General features: G+C 42.1%; 1 protein-coding gene across 2 annotated transcripts in view; it reads left to right on the forward strand.

Annotated features, from left to right (window-relative positions):
- Positions 1 to 2589: 2589 nt before the first annotated feature.
- The window catches only part of LOC138774569 (serine palmitoyltransferase 3-like), a 54229-nt gene continuing 40295 nt past the window's right edge, over positions 2590 to 16523 (forward strand). The window contains exons 1-2 of one of the 2 annotated variants that reach the window (XM_069955573.1): positions 2590 to 2764; positions 16119 to 16307. In XM_069955573.1, coding sequence (XP_069811674.1) covers positions 2663 to 2764; positions 16119 to 16307 — 291 coding nt within the window. In that variant the 5' untranslated portion in view covers positions 2590 to 2662. Of the gene's footprint in view, positions 2765 to 11942; positions 11990 to 16118; positions 16308 to 16523 lie in introns of those variants that run through there. The other variant, XM_069955574.1, reaches the window with a different exon arrangement.

The following is a 16523-nucleotide window of genomic DNA, read 5'->3' on the forward strand; positions in this document are numbered from 1 at the left end:
ATTGCCATATGAAGGCTTGTTTTTTGTAGGACAGCTGTTACTGTTTTATGGTGCCCTTTTTTTAACTATATAAACTATTGAGACTAGAAAAAAATATTTGTGATGTTGCATTTACATTATAGTAAAAAAGATGTGTTTAACTTTATTCTAAAGGTCAGTATAACACAGCGATACCAAATTTAGGTTTTTGTTATGAGTCTGTTAACATGTTTTTCATTTATTACCCTCTATGTCTCCATCTTGGAAGTGTTACCAAGTAAAGAGAACTATGGAGGTTTTACACAGATTTTCAATTTTTTTAATTGAAATAATGTTTTTTTGCAAATAATTATTAGTAAAATGGCCCTCTTGTGACTTTTATAAAGGTTTTAGTTTTTCATCTACGGTACCTGTACTCCCAGGGTAGTCTGGTGACAGGCGGCCAGGATGTATATGTACATCCAGGGCCATCTAGGGGTTAAACAGCAGCCGACTGAGGAGCAGATTGCAGAGATAACGCACTTTGCATATTTATTACTGTAAATTCGCTCATCTCTAAACATTATGCAGCTTCTGGTATAATTAGCCCCGTAATCTGCAATACCCCTTATATATATAACTTGCTGACGCCAGTTGAATTGAAAATAATTTTAGTTTTTCTGGAGTACCCCTTTAAAAAAGCGTGCCTAGCACAGCCAGCAACCTCTGTGTTTGCAGCAGGCTCAGCATCTGCATCTGCTTTTTACTTCCAACCAAACATTTTGATTCATATGTAGGTCAAATGTCAGTAAAGGGTTAAAAAGGATGTTTAAATTCTATTTTCATACCACAAATAAAAAATCAGGGCGGAGTCACTTTTACATGATCAAAGTGGTTAAAAAAAGCTTGTCTATTTTTACATCACAAATGATATCATTCAGAGGGGAATCACCTGATCACATGATCTGCTATGGGAAACAATTTCACCACAAAAAATCAGGTAGGCTGGGCTCACACTACCTTTTTGCCATCTGTTTTTATCACCCGTTTGTGCAAAAAACGGAGGGAAAAACATATCCATTTCTGTGCATCCATTTTGATTCGTTTTTCCATTGACTTCCATTATTTAAAAAAAAAAAAAAAAAAAACGGATCAAAACAGATCCGATTTTCTTAACATACACAAAGATGTAGCCAAACTCATTTTTGGGTCCTTTAAAAAAACTGAACCGTTTTTATTTTTTTTATAATGGAAGTCAATTCAAAAACAGATCAGATGCATACGTTTTTCTATCCGTTTTTGTTTAGTTTTTTTCATTAGTTTTTTTGCAAAAACGAATGAAAAAAATGGATTGCGAAAAAGTAGTGTGAACCCAGCCGTACTGAAATGCACCGGTAAGGCTGGATTCACACTACATTTTTGCACTCTGTTTAGTGTATACGCTTTATGAAAAAACAGCCAGAGCATACATCACCTGCAAGGGATTGTCCAGTGAAAATCTTTTTCTTTCAAATCAACTGATTATTGAAAGTTATAGAGATTTGTAATTTACTTCTATTAAAAAATCTCAAGTCTTCCAATACTTATTAGCTTCTGTATGTCCTGCAGGAAATGCTTTCTTTTCAGTCTGACACAGTGCTCTCTGCTGACATCTCTGGCTGAGACAGTAACTATGACTTCCCATAGAAAACCTTTCCTACTCTGGACAGTTCCTGTCTCGGCCAGAGGTGGCAGCAAAGAGCACTGTGTCAGACTGAAAAGAAAACACCACTTCCTGCAGGGTATATAGGAGGTAATAAGTATGGGAAGACTGGAGATTTTTTAATAGAAGTAAATCACAAATCTATATAACTTTCTGACACCTGTTGATCTGAAAGAAAAAGATTTTCACTGGACAATCCCTTTAACTTACATACTGGCAGTGGGATGTTAATCCCGCTGCGAGTATGTATTCTCATAGGAAAGAACTGGCAATGGCTCAGCAGCGGATCTAGCGGCGAATTCACAGATTGAAATCACCTGCGGATCCGGCGTGTGTGAATGCACCCTTAGAAAGAAAAACTGAAAAAATGTATAATGTAAAAAAATATAATTTTTTTTTTTTTTTTTTTTTACAGATAAAAGGTAACAAAAAAAAAAAACACCTGAAGAAAGGCATGTTGAACATGCGATTCCTGTTGCTGTATAGGAGTAATAAAGTTCTCAATACCCTGGTCGGGTAAACTAATCTCCATAGCTTGAGGTGAATGGTTAGGAGTTCTCCGCCAGTAAATGATTAGCTCTAACACACACTTGTCCTGGTGAATAACCTACTATACTACTATACGAAGACTGCGAGCACTAGTGCTCTGTCTCTTTAAATCAGTCTCCTTCACACTTGCAGCCGTCTTGTGTCTTGGCAAGGGGCTCCTTACAAGTGTCCGTTGTTTAGCAACCTTTCCCATCTAGAAGGACAAGAGACATCGGCAGATGAAGTCAACACAAAAAGCTTCTCACGTGCCCAGAGGTCTATAGGTGTATAAAGGTGACAGTTGACTTCAAGGAGTGTGATGTAGGATAAGGAAAGCCTGAGCTGGCTGCTTCCTCCTCCCCGTGCTACCACACCCTTTCCCTGGATAAGCCTGACAGACTGGTTGACTACCTGTGGTTGAGCACTTCACTTTTTGTATGTATGTGCTGCATGAGTGCTGTCTAGTTTTCTCCAATGGCTCAGCCCAAGTTCGCTTTTTGTAATGGGACGCACAAACCGCACCAAAACCATCTCAATGGGATTAGCAAGAAGAATGGATTTACTAAAACACTACAGGTAAGTGGTCACGAACGCTATACTATATGTTATATACAGTACTTATATAGTGATGGCTTGGTGCATTATCAATCAATGCTACTTTACGGACCCGGCCAGTATAGGATACATACATTGCTGGATAACTTTCATGTATATCTCTATAAAAGGGACTTTATAATGAGTACTCATCTATGATGTTACTAGAAAAAGTTTCAAAAAGTATTCCCTACAGTGGTGATGTCATGCCGGTTACTAAAATGACATACAGTAGTAAGTCCTTGTAGTGGGACTGTGTTGTAATCCGCTGCTTATTGTGATCAGTTAGTATTAAAGGGGTACTCCAGCGGAAAAAATTAAAAATAAAATATATATAATATATTTTAAATCAGAGATTTGTAAATCACTTCTATTAAAAAATCTCAAGTCTTCCCATACTTATCAGCTGCTGTATGTCATAGACATAGATATGCCGGATATAAAGCAGCTGATAAGTACTGGAAGACTTTTAATAGAAGTGATTTACAAATCTCTGGCACTTTCTTAACACCTCGGCAATTTTCGGGTATAAACATTTTATAGAGCAAAAATCTCTTCTCGTGTAGAATCACAGTTCACTTATGTGCTGCGCCCTCATTCAACTTTGGGTATCCCCCCTGTAAAATGATGGGACCCTCAATGTTTGTTGGCTCTTCCTAATTAGAGAAACGGCTATTTTTTTATTAACCCTATTAGGGCTAAAATAGAACGTCCTATCTGGGCCTATCCCTAGTAGCCTCTGTTCACACTAGCCTCATGGCTTCTGTTTATAATGACAGATCAGTTTTCTAATAGATCCATCCTGACCTGGATAGTCTTTCCAGTATTCTTGGAATGTAGATAGTAATCCTGATTAGTGACCGGGTCAATGTGAGCACTCTATACACTACTGCGGAATATGTCTGTGCTATAGAAATAATTATTACGGTAAATGCTGGAATGTTTCCTTATCAGTAGTAGCTGGTTGCAGATCTTGTATGCAAAGTAATGCACAATGGTGTAACTGCACACAGTATTTTTTTTAGCCCATATTTTATTGCTCATAAAATTTCTGGCAAAAAAAGTTTTGAGTGCTTTTTGGGTACCATTCTTACAGGGTTTTTTTTTTGGGGGGGGTGTACTTTAATATCTTGTGTAAATTTTCTATATGGATTGGCAGTAAAGAATTTCAAAGCGTACCTGGCATTGTGCAGTCTTTGAAACTGCATGAAGATGCTGAATACCCCAGCAAGTAATAGGTTAGGCGACCAGTGTTTTAGGCTATGTCTGGAACATGGCCGCCATATTGGATCAAGGGTAAGTTTTTTCTAATGGGAGGGTGGCCGTGTAGCATATCAAACAAGACTATAATTGTGTCCGAAATCGATTGCTGCCATCAGATTTGCAATATCTCTTATCCTGTTGTCTATGATGCTAAACAGGTAAGCATACTACCATACTGATCTCCTGGTGAGAACTGTAATGGTTTTGCTGAAAAAAAAATTCCCCATTGATTTTTTAAAGTTTGAAAGCCACTCTTAAAATTAAAGGCACTGTACCACCAGGCCCAGGCTGAAGCACTGGAGGCGGGCCAACCCACCCTAAGTGGGAAGAATCCCCAGCCCCTCCATGACGTGACTCCATTAGAATCCATTAGAATCAATAGAAACCTATCATAGAGGGGCGGGGGTTTCCTCCCACTAAGGGTGGGTCGGCCTGCCTAGAGTATTCAGCCTGGGCCTGGTGGTACAGTCACTTTAAAGTGAATGTACCATCGGGCCCAGGCTGAAGCACTAGAGTTGGGCCGACCCATCCCCAGTGGGAGGAAATCCCCGCCCCTCTATGACACAGCTCCATTGATTCTAATGGAGCAGTGTCATACAGGGACGGGGGTTTCCTCCCACTAGGGGTGGGTCGGCCCGCCTCTAGTGCTTCAGCCCAGGCCTGATGGTACATTCACTTTAAGTGCCATGTACTTCTTAGGAGCGCTTGCTGGCAAAACTGTGCCAAAAAATGTACTTTTTTTCAATAACCATGTGAACAAACCTTTAGAACAGGGGTAGGGAACCATGGTTCTCCAGCTGTTGCAAATCTACAACTCCCATCATGCCTGGACAACCAAAGCTGAAGCTTTGTTTGTCCAGGCATGATGGGAGTTGTAGTTTTGCAAAAGCTGGAGAGCCAGGGTTCCCTACCACTGCCTTAGAGAGTATTACTGTGGGAATTGGTAAGTAGTGAAAACAGCGGTCTCAGTGACCTCACAGGTCCAAAGACAGACATAAATAAGATTTATCTAGAACTTGCCCTATAACAGGTTTGGCCACAAAACAAGTGAGCCCTAGGGCAAAAAGTTGAAGGTGGAGACACCAGCATCTTTTTTTTGGACTAAGTAGGGCCCAGTACAGCCAAATAACAGTGGAAGCAATATCAGCACTCTCTTCGACCCGGTAGGGCCTAGAACAGCCAGTTGATGGTGGAAGCATTAGCAGAAGCAGCACTCTATTTAACCCATTAGGGCCTCGAACGGCCAGTTGACGGATCTTGATGGCTACGAGTTTGATTCCAAGCTTTGTGTAAACCGATCTAGGACTACAGGCTGGCTAGTCAAAACATGACCACAGGATCTTACCCTGTTGCCACACCTGCTGCTAACACCACCAAAAGGACAACTTGTACCTTTCCCACCTTCACTACTAGATCTGTCACTAGTCATACCCTGAGAGGGGAAAGAATTGTGGACATATTCAATTTTTTTTTTTTAGGAAATTTAACCTGACAGTTACTTTACAGGGTTAAATTGAATCAGGAGCAGTATATGACTGCTGTATAATCACTGTTTTTATCCTGCCAGACCCAGTTTTAAGAGAGCACTGAAGATGTTCCCTGACAGGTGATTTGAAGAGTTAAATTGAACCAGGAGAGTTTTATATGAAAAGACATTTAATATTTTTTATAAAGCACTAAAGATGTCCCATGACGGGTGATTCTAAGGGTCCATTTACACAGAAAGATTATCTGCCAAAGATTTGAAGCCAAAGCCAGAGATCAGATCATAAAGGAAAGCCTGAGATTTCTCCTCTTTTCAAATCCATTCCTGGCTTTGGCTTCAAATCTTTGGCAGATAATCTGTGAGATAATCTTTTTGTGTAAATGGACCCTAAATAGACCCTATTTACCCTATTTCTGTGTAAATGGACCCTATTTAACACCAATTGAATCAGCTGACCTGCTTCTACCTATCTTTCTCTCAACGAATCTTGATTTGGCAAGTTCGATTTGCTCATTTCTATAATGTGTATGGGCACCTTTCCTTTAAAGCTATACTTTCGTGACATATTAGACCCTAGACAACCCATGACATACCTGTACGTCATGGAGCCACTAGGGGTGTTCAGAGGGGTCCCGCGGGGGGACCTCGTTCTGAACAGCAGCAGTCCCTGGTGCTATATGCCACCAGCTATTATCAGGCACGGTCAGATCGTCGTGCCCGCTAATTAGGCATTTAGATGCAGCTGTCAAAGTTGACAGCTGCATCTAAATGGCTTTTTTACCCCATTGTTAGTGGTTTAGTGACTGAACCACCCCACCCCCCGATCCCGGCATTTGGGCCGTAATGGGACTTCTAGTTAGTGTGTAAAAAAAATAATAATTATCCATAAAAAATCTCCTCCCCTAATAAAATTCTGAATTACCCACATTCCCCATTTTATTAATAAATAAAAAAATAAACATGTCTGGTATCGCCGCATGCAAATTCGCCTGAACTATTAAATTATCATATTCCTAATCTCTCATGGTAAATGGCATTAGTGCAAAATTGCACATTTTTGGTCACATCAAATTCAGATAAATTGTGATCAAAAAGACGCATATATGCAAACAACGTACTGATAAAAAATACAGATCATGGCGCAAAAATTACAACTCACACAGCCCCATAGCCCCAAAAAGTAAAAGCGTTATAAGTAGTGATGAGCGAGTACTAAAATGCTCGGGTGCTCGTTACTCGAGACAAATATCACCCAATACTTGAGTGCTCGTTTCGAGTAACTAACCCCATTGAAGTCAATAGGAAACTTCAGCATTTTTGCAGGGGACCCAAGTTTGGTAGAGGGAAGGTCGTGTGAAAACCTGTCAACCTCAGAAAATGATGGACACACCAAGGAAATGCACAGGAAACAGCAGGGGCAGCATGTATGGATACCTCTAAGGCTGCCTAATCGCACCATTATGCCAAATTCTGGGCAACAGCTGTGGGATAAATCTGTTGGGGGCTGCACCTATACACACTCTGTGACACCCTCTTTACACTGTGCAAGCAGTAGTGAACTTAGATATATGCCTTGCGTAAGAAATACAGAAATCAGAAAATATAGTAGAGGTCCCAATAAAATAGTACTGAGCACTTCTTAGGGGTCTGTATTCAACACCTAATGTCCCCTTTCTGCCAGCAGCTGATCACCACAGTGTGCTGCTGAAATTGTGGTAGCTGCACTGCAAGTTCCAGCCAGCAGTCTGTAGTAATACAATTTAAAAACGATTTGAAGCCCTTACAAGGGCTGTTTGGTTGTTTCGCTAGTATTTACCCTGCCTACTGGAACACTTATTCCCTCCCTAACGCTCTCCCTGACCAGCAGCAGCTCTGTCCCTGATCTCTTCCAGCATGCATGTGAGCCAAGCCTCGACAGCCGAGATTTTTATATGGCAGGGTCATCTGATCTGGCCAACCAATCGCTGCTATCGACATGTATGGGTCCCACGTGATCGCAGGATGTACCAAAGAGTGTCCTGCATATTTATTGGCTGAGAAAAAACGTTGAAACTTACAGGAAACGGATGATGAGATTTTCTCGAGTATTGCAAGATGCTCATCCAAGTAACGAGTACCATCGAGTACCCTAATACTCAGTAAAAAGTGGAAGTCCACAGCTCCAAGTAAAATGTAAAGTCTTTATTTAGAAATCCTCTTAAAATCCAAACATAACAATAAAAAACACGCCTAATACTCGAGCGAGTATGTTCGCTCATCACTAGTTATAAGCATGGGAATAGAGCATTTTTAAGGAACATTTATTTTTGTTAAAAGTTTTTAATTTTTGAAAAGCCATCAAATAAAATAAAAGTTATACTAGTTACATATTATTGTGAGGAACATGTATAACAAGTTAGTTTTACCTTAAGGCAAACGGTGTAAACTCAGAACCTCCCCAAATAAGAAAAATAGCGTTTTTGGTTTATTCCAATTTCACAACATATATAATTTTTTTTCTGGTTTCACTATGTATTTTATTACGTCTGCCATTGCAAAGTACAGTTAGTGACGCAGTAAATAAGGGCTTATCTGGGTCTCTAGGTGGAAAAATGCGCTATGGCGTTAAATACACCAGGAGGAAAAAACGAAAGCACAAAAATAAAAATTTTCCGGGTCTTCTAAGGGTTAAAGGGTTTAACTTGATAAAATGTTTTTTTTTTGTTTTTTTTTCATATAAAGTAAGAAAATATATGTTATAGATGCTCAGAGGAAATCATTGAGTTCATTCTATTGTTAGCGGCCATGCTGGCTGTGTGTACTGTCCCCATGGTGACCTAAATACACATCCTCTGCTTCTTTGCTCAGCCATACCTGTTATCACGCTGCACCCTTTAAGAAAAGCATTGACGTTGTTACTTGTCATATATATATAAATATGGATGCATTCTTTACTATTGTAGGGAAATGATCCCATGCTCCATAGATATCACAATGTATAGTTATGTTAATGTGCTGTACTTTTTAAAGTGAACTCTTCTGCTTTATTTAACTGTATTCTCCTCCGTTTACACCAAGTTTTCACACGTAAAAAATGGTGTTTGGATTGACCATAGTAGTGTTCCGCAATCTGTGGCCCTCCAGCTGATTGTAAAACTACAAAACTACTACTTCCATCATGCACTGAAAGCTGCAGGTTTTCAGGTTATGATGGAAGTTTTTACTACAGCTGGGGAGCTGTATCCACAGGGCTGAGGCCTACAGCAGAGGCCCACTGGAGTAGAGGGAAAAAGCATTGTTACCTAGCAACCTGATATGACCAATAGCCCTGGCTGCCAATGGAGACCCTACACTGCAAGGGGATACAGTGATTAACATTTAGTCAATGGCCTTCTGTCTCCAGACACTATACGCATTTTTAATTATTGGCAAATCACCTCTACTTAAAGTGAATCTGTACTCGCCAACTCTGATTGCTAACAGTAAATCCTTCTCGGTCATGTGACTCAAAATCCAATTGTGCCATGATTGGGGTGAAAAACGTTTTTATATTCATGAGAAGCAGTGTCAATGAGGTGTGGCCTAGGGTGTCTATGCCCTAGGCCTGTGACGCTTCTTCTTCTTTTTCCTTGCACCCCCCCTCATCTTTAGTCCCGCCCCCTTTCTTTTATTTAGCCCTTGTGCATGTGCTGGAGCGATCGGAAGTAGCGCAGGTGCAGATCGGAATAGCGCCATCTTCAGATACCAAATGCTGTTGAAGACTGTGCAGGTGCACTAGACATGGTGGCCTACAAAAAGAAGTTTGGCAGCATCATTGCACCTGCACCACTTGCAATCACTCTGGTGCATGCACAGTATAACCAGGGTTGAATAGAAGAAATTAATCCCGGGGGGCGTAACTGATAAGTGGGGCGGGAGGAAGATAAAGGAGAGGTGTTGCGGGCCTAGGTCAAGAATGCCCTAGGCCATGCCTCATTCACACTGCTACTCAAGAATAAAAGAACGTTTTTCTTCCCAACCACGGCACCAGGTGGGTTTTGAGTCACATGACCTGGAAGAATTTACTGTCGGCAGTAAAATGGTATTGCTGGTTTGGGGGTTGGTGAGCACAGGTTTGCATTGAAGCCTTACATCCATTTCCCAGCTCCCAGTATCATAAATGCTGCAAACATTGTTGCATAAGAAATATGGGGAAATTGGCAACTAGTAATTCGGCAAACTTGAGGAAGTTAGACTACTATAATATGGGTGCATTTATTGTCCACACCACGGTGCAAGTCCTGCTCAATCGGGAGTCTAATGACCCAAACTGGCAATATGTTATGCATGTATTGCTGCGTTACTGCTAGAGCGAATTATCCTTAATCTCTGTTTAGTGAACTGAACCAGATTGCATGGTCTGTGTGGTGGTTGGTAAATTTTGGGATATATCCACATTTTGGGAAATATCCACAATAAGGCTATGTTCACATTACGTAAGAGACTGGACGTTCCGTGACCCGGCCGGGTCACGGAACGGTCGTTGTCTGCAAAGATCATCCCAGCCAGTACTGCAAAAATCATCCGGCCGCAGTGTTCTGATGCGGGGGCATCAGCGTGCGCCCACATCAGATCTCTCATAGCACACAATGAAGCAAGCGCCCGGAGCCGCTCGCTTCATTGTGTGAACTGACAGGTCTTTCTGCATCCGCAATTCACTGAATTGCGGCCGCAGAAAACTGACGTGTCAGTTTTTTGCGGCGCCGCATGGGATCCCGGCCGGAGCATACTCAATGTGTATACGCTCTGGCTGAGATCCCATAGAAGAACAGGCAGTGTTCCACACCGTACAAAGTACTTTTACGCTGTGTGAACATAGCCTAAATCTGAAACATTTCTGACACCAAAATGATCATGATGCAGATTGGAGTTGTGGAAATCCCATTAAACTCAACGGGAGGCTTATTACAGGCGGAATTCCCATTGATGCTTCAAAATGAGCATGAATTTGCTCAGTGCATACAAGGCCTAAGAAATCAAAATCTCTCTAGTCAGCGCAGCTAAGATTGTGTTCTGTCAATATATTACCTGTTGCTTTCTGTGTCTGTCTATACCAACAGTTTCCTTCTCCTTGATTTCAGTTTACTGCTGTATGCTCAAGGATGGGATTCTACCAGGCATGACCAGTTTTCTATGACTATTGCTGGTTGACTTGAAGTTCCACTGACATTTTGGTGAAATATATATATATATATATATAACTGGACCATACAAAAGCTACTTCAAAAATACATAAACATTAAAGCGACTCTGTACCCACAATCTGTCCCCCAACCCCCATCCCACAACCACTTGTACCGTTGGATAGCTTCTGTCCTGGAGTCCGTTCAGCAGGTGATTACAGTTAATACCTGCCCCAGGCAGGATTTCTCCTAATCACCTCTTGTCTGAACACTGCACATGTGCTGGATCGTTAAGACTCATGTGGACAGTGATGAATAGGAAAAATCTGTCCAGGGGCATTCCTAATGGTGAAGAGGACAGGGAGGATGGACGGAGAGGCGTCGCAGGCCTAGAGCATAGACACTCTAGGCCACGCCAATTTGACACAGGGCTGCAAGTTTAAAAGTTCTTTTTTAGGACAATAACTGCATCACCTGCCGAACGGCCCCCAGAAGAGATTTTGGATTAAAAGCAGCTATCTGACTGTACAAGGGGTTTGGAGGGGGGCAGACACTTTAAGGAAGACGTCTTATTCCAGGAATTAGCCAGGAAAAGCTTTCTTTTGAGTTCTCCACTCCATGGCTCTCTGCTCTCCCTGTCAGTGACAGGCTCCATAGACTGACTATATAATCTGCCTTTTGAAGCGAGTCAGGGAGAGAAGCGCTCATCTAAACGCTTTTCCCGACTAGTTGTCGAGATTGGTGGGGGTCTGAATATCCAATCTACACTTTGAACCTACTGTACATGGCTGGACATCATGTCAGTAGACCTACCTAACATTATATTCAGTGGGTATCCGACCTTTGGAAATCCTTTCAGCCCTTCCCTGCACAGTGAACCACAATACAGGTCTATATAAGTGAACTGCAGGTGGCTGGGTTTGTTGCTGTGTCGGCAAAATTCTGTGCTGCAGCTTCTTCACTTTAAGGGTATAAACACACACACCGTATACGCAGCATATTTACTGCTGCGATACGCAGCAAATACGCAGCAGATTAGATCTAAATAACTGAACACATCTGCACCATTAAATCTGCTGCGTATTTGCTGCGTATACGGTGTGTGTGTTTGTACCCTTAGAATCATGGTCGGACCCCTTGTAATCCTAATATGATGGCTTGCCCTTTCCACATATTAATATCAAACTCCAATAAGTCTACTTAACCACATTTCCACTAGTAAAAAGCCCATCCTCTGCCTCTCCCTGATCACCCACTATTTATTCAGAGGTGAACCAGGTCTCTTACTCATACATGATCTCCTATTACAGCCAGAAGGTGAGGCGAGTGACATCACCATAGTTATTGTTTAACTACACATGTCCTATATGAGTGTCAGAAAGGGGTGGAATGTCCAAGAAATCATAAGGAAGGGGAAAAAACTGAGCCGACTGGTCATGTGACACAGAACCGGCTCTATCTCCCGATCGGTACAGGTTGGAACATTCAGACCCAGACCAATCAAAACTTTTGACATACCACTATGACATGTCAAAAATTTTGTGAAACGACAGTGAAACTTTAGGTTCCCCATACGCCTTAGACTTTGAAGGCTCGCAGTGGGTTTGGCCATCAGTCTAAGGTATATGGGGCTCTCCTGACCGCCCACCAACAGATGATATCTGGAGGTTGAAATAGGGATCAGGTGTGACGTAAAAACAAGCCCGACCCCTTTGTTTCGGGAGTGATAAGCCACAGCAAGAGCTCTCTAGTTGCGGCTTACCTCTTACCTCCCCATAGAGAACACAGGAATGCTTTGCTGTGCCGAACCTTCCTGTGTATGGGGAGGATAGGAACCGATCAAGAGAAATAAATGACAGCCGAATGATCGTTGGAGACCTTTAGGGATCTCTAAGGTATCTCCTAATGTCTCTCTTTTTTACTTTAACATTAACCAAGGAAGATCTTTCATCGTGAAATACTATAACAATGAGTCATAAAACAAAAAATAACAACCGTTTCTAAGAAATGCAGCAATTATAAAGAAGAATCTTAGGGAAAAGGGTGTGAAATCAGATTGCTGCTTTTTCTATACGTTCCTGGACATGTATGGAGTAGTTTCCTTCCGTGGCAGCACGGCTCCAAGGAACATGAGGCGGCTTTGTGCAAACACTTCCAGTAGGGAGCGACTGTTTACTCTGACAGAGATTGAGCCATTACAGCATGCTTCCTTTAGGATGGGCTAGTGATGAAACTTATTACAGGGTTCACAGTTGTATGTAACTGGTGCAAATGACTACAGAAAAGGTTGTATTCTCTCTGAACTGGATGGAGCATGCTGTATGAACAATGCTTCTATAAAACAGATTATTTTGCCATTTTTAATAAGTTTCCTCTCTAATTTAAGAGTCCTTTTTAGTGATGAGCGAACATGTTCATAAATTTTCATATGTTTGTACGAACGTGACGCTAATTGTTTGTGAACAATTTGGTTGATGATCGGAATGGTTATAACCATCATTTTCGAACATATCTGAACATTTATCTTGCGATGTACACAACTGCGTAAGTTTCCTCCCACCAATTTAAAGGGGTACTCCAGCGGGGGGGGGGGGGGGGGCTATTTTGGTATCTGGCCGGGGAGGAGGTGGCTGATTGAAAAGACGTCCACTCCCCTCCTCGGATCCAGCAGCGGGTCCCGTATCGCGGCGCTCCGGTCACTGGCCGCTTCCTGGTGTCTGACGTGGGCTCGAGACGTGACGTCTCAAGTCCGCTCAGCCAGTCAGTGACAGAGGTGGGATCCATTTCAAGTCTGCTCAGATCCCGCCTCTGTCACTGACTGGCTGAGCGGACTTGAGACGTCACGTCTCGAGCCCGCGTCAGACACCAGGAAGCGGCCGGGGACCGGAGCGCCGCCATGCGGGACCCGCCGCTGGATCGGGGGGGGGGGGGGGGTAACGTCCAGATACCAAAATAGACCCCCGCTGGAGTACCCCTTTAAAAAGAGCCAATGAACGTGTGGGGAAGGAAGGGCACATCAGGTAATGTAGTAGCCATGTTCACTACTGCCGATTAGCTTGACGATTAGCGTGACGATTAGCGCCATTATGTACATGCTATAAAAACACAATGCTGAGGTAATTTTTCTCAGTCTTTCCTGATTCTTGTTCAGTAGGGAGAGTGAAAGGAGCAGGGACAACATCTGAATTTAGTTAGGCAGCAATATTCCCAGTGATAGTTAGTCAGTGTAGGGAGGGAGGGCTGACCGACTAGGACATACAATGTTGTGAAATTGTCAGTGTAGGGAGGGTGACAGAATCCAGAGTTTTAGCACTATAAGGATTTATTTCTTAATCCTGTAGTGACCAGGCGTCATTCATAGTCCATCTGGTCCACTATCTTCACATGTATTTGAGTTCTCTGAGGCCAAAACGAAAGGCACACTGGGACATCTTGACATGCTGAGCTGAGTGTACGCTGCGGCCTAGCATTCCTTGCACGTATTGCGTGATACATGTATGCATGTCATCTTGTATATACGCACGGGCAAATAAGATACGCTAATGCTACGCACCTCATAATTGCTCCACTATAACGTATTTTACGCATTGCAACTCATAATCTGTACGCCCCGAAACATACGCTTCTACTGTACGTTTGTTATTTGTTTCAATGTTCGGCGAGCACGAGGAAAAGCGATCACAATCATATTTTTTTTTTATGTTGGTGTTCAGGATCCGAACTGAACATTGGGATGTTCGCTCATCACTAGTGCTTTTTAGCATTGGGATATCAGATTTTCTGTCGTACTCCAACAACCTTGGACAGTTATGATTTTGATGGAGAAGCATTGTCATAGTCATTGGGGGAGATTTATCAAACATGGTGTAAAGTGAAACTGGCTCAGTTGCCCCTAGCAACCAATCAGATTCCACCTTTCATTTTCCAAAGAGTCTGTGGGGAATTAAAAGTTGAATCTGATTGGTTGTTAGGGGCAACTGAGCCAGTTTCACTTTACACCATGTTTGATAAATCTCCCCCATTGTTTCTAGCTGAACGTGCTAGAGTCTGACCCCCACTGTCATGTTTTACCCCGCCGTCATATCCGCATACAAGACGACCCCTGATGACTCGCTGATTGACAGTGTTGGTTTGACTTTGTGACCGGACAGTCGCCTATGTAATTCTAGTTAAAGTGACAGGATTGTCCCTAGATCGGATAGAATAAATAAATCTTGTTCAAGGCCATTGTCTGTATCTGTTCCTGGAGCATTGTTTGACAGATGTAGTCGACCATTGTAATTCATGAATGGTCATTTCATGCGTATATTATATACATAATTGGGCATAACTAATTTAATACCAGGCTTCAAAAGTAACGCATTATAATTCCTGCTTCTAAAGGCGTCAAAAGGTACGCTAAGTGCAACTCCATTGTGCTGCAAAGTACATGGATGTAAAGTGAGACAAGCAGTATCCTCTACCATATAGTGATTGCCTCCATAACAGACTATATGCCAATGCACATCCTAAACAACTCTGCTTATGTCCCACATTGTGGAATCACAATTTTTTAATCACAATCACACTAGTTTGTGAATCTCTTTTATATAGGCACAAAAAGATTTTGTATACGCTCCAATTTTTTTTATTTTTATTTTTTTTTTTTTATTTTGCATGTCATTCATATACATATGAATATATGTTACTTGTTCTCCTATATTCAACATGAAAAAAACATAAGAGAAGGCAGGATGGGGAACCACACGTGTCCAAGATATGCAGAAAAAAATTAGCTTAACACATATCAGAAATCCACGGATCTTTCTCATATTTCTGTGGTGTATTTTTTCCAAATCAATAGAAGGAATAATGTACCTTGAGATCATAGCCTAAAGGTCCTGGTTAGTGTATATAAAGCAAAGTCGTCTGGGCCAAATCTGAAGGCCGGCATTCAATCGGCTGTAAATGTATTGCAACTCTGCTCACTTTGAGGGTGCATCCAGACTATGGAATTCTCGCGGATAAATTCCGCCGGATTCCGTTGCCTGTACGCGCTTACGGCCATGCGCCTCTCCACCCGTGCCATAGACACCATTTTATGCACGGGCGGATTCCGCATTCTGCCAAAAGAATTGACACGTCAATTCTTTCGGCAGATAGCAGAATCAGCCGGCCTATAGAATGGTGTCTATGGAGCCGGCAGAAAGGCGTGCGGCCATGAGTGCGTACAGGCAAAGGAATCTGGGGGAATTTATCCGCGAGAATTCAGTACTCTGAACGCACCCTAACTATGCAAGTCTGCCCAGTCTATGATAACTATGTAGTGAGTTACTATGGAGGCATATGGTCAAAGAGGAAAATTTATCAATGCTGACCCTAGCTCAGACCAGGAAAGACAGTTGCAGTGGCCTCTATTGCACCCAAAATGAATTTCTAACAGAAGTAAATTCTCATTTTTCGACAGAATGGAACAGCAAATGGAAGTCTTTACAAGAGAGAGTTCAAAGAGTCCTTTGAAGAAGCTCCGCTGTATGTTGCAGTATTTACCTACATAGGATATGGCTTGGTGACGTTATTTGGCTATCTTCGGGATTTCTTGAGAGCCTGGGGATGGGAGAAATGTAACATGGCTGCGGAAAGGAAAGAACAAAAAGTAAGACATTGCCAGATTTTGCTGTTTCCTCCATTAAGTGTTAAAGGGAATCTGTTACTAGGTTTATGCTGCCTTAAATGAGGGAAGCATGAACTAGTGACAGAAATGTTGAACAGATCGGTGTTTTACTTTCATCATTTTGCTCAGCCGTTCTTCTAATATGCAGGAGAATAGGATTCTTGCCACGCCCCTCCCCCCACCCTCCAGCTGCTGATT

This window comes from Dendropsophus ebraccatus, chromosome 15 (genome assembly GCF_027789765.1).
Source record: "Dendropsophus ebraccatus isolate aDenEbr1 chromosome 15, aDenEbr1.pat, whole genome shotgun sequence".
Lineage (NCBI taxonomy): Eukaryota > Metazoa > Chordata > Amphibia > Anura > Hylidae > Dendropsophus > Dendropsophus ebraccatus.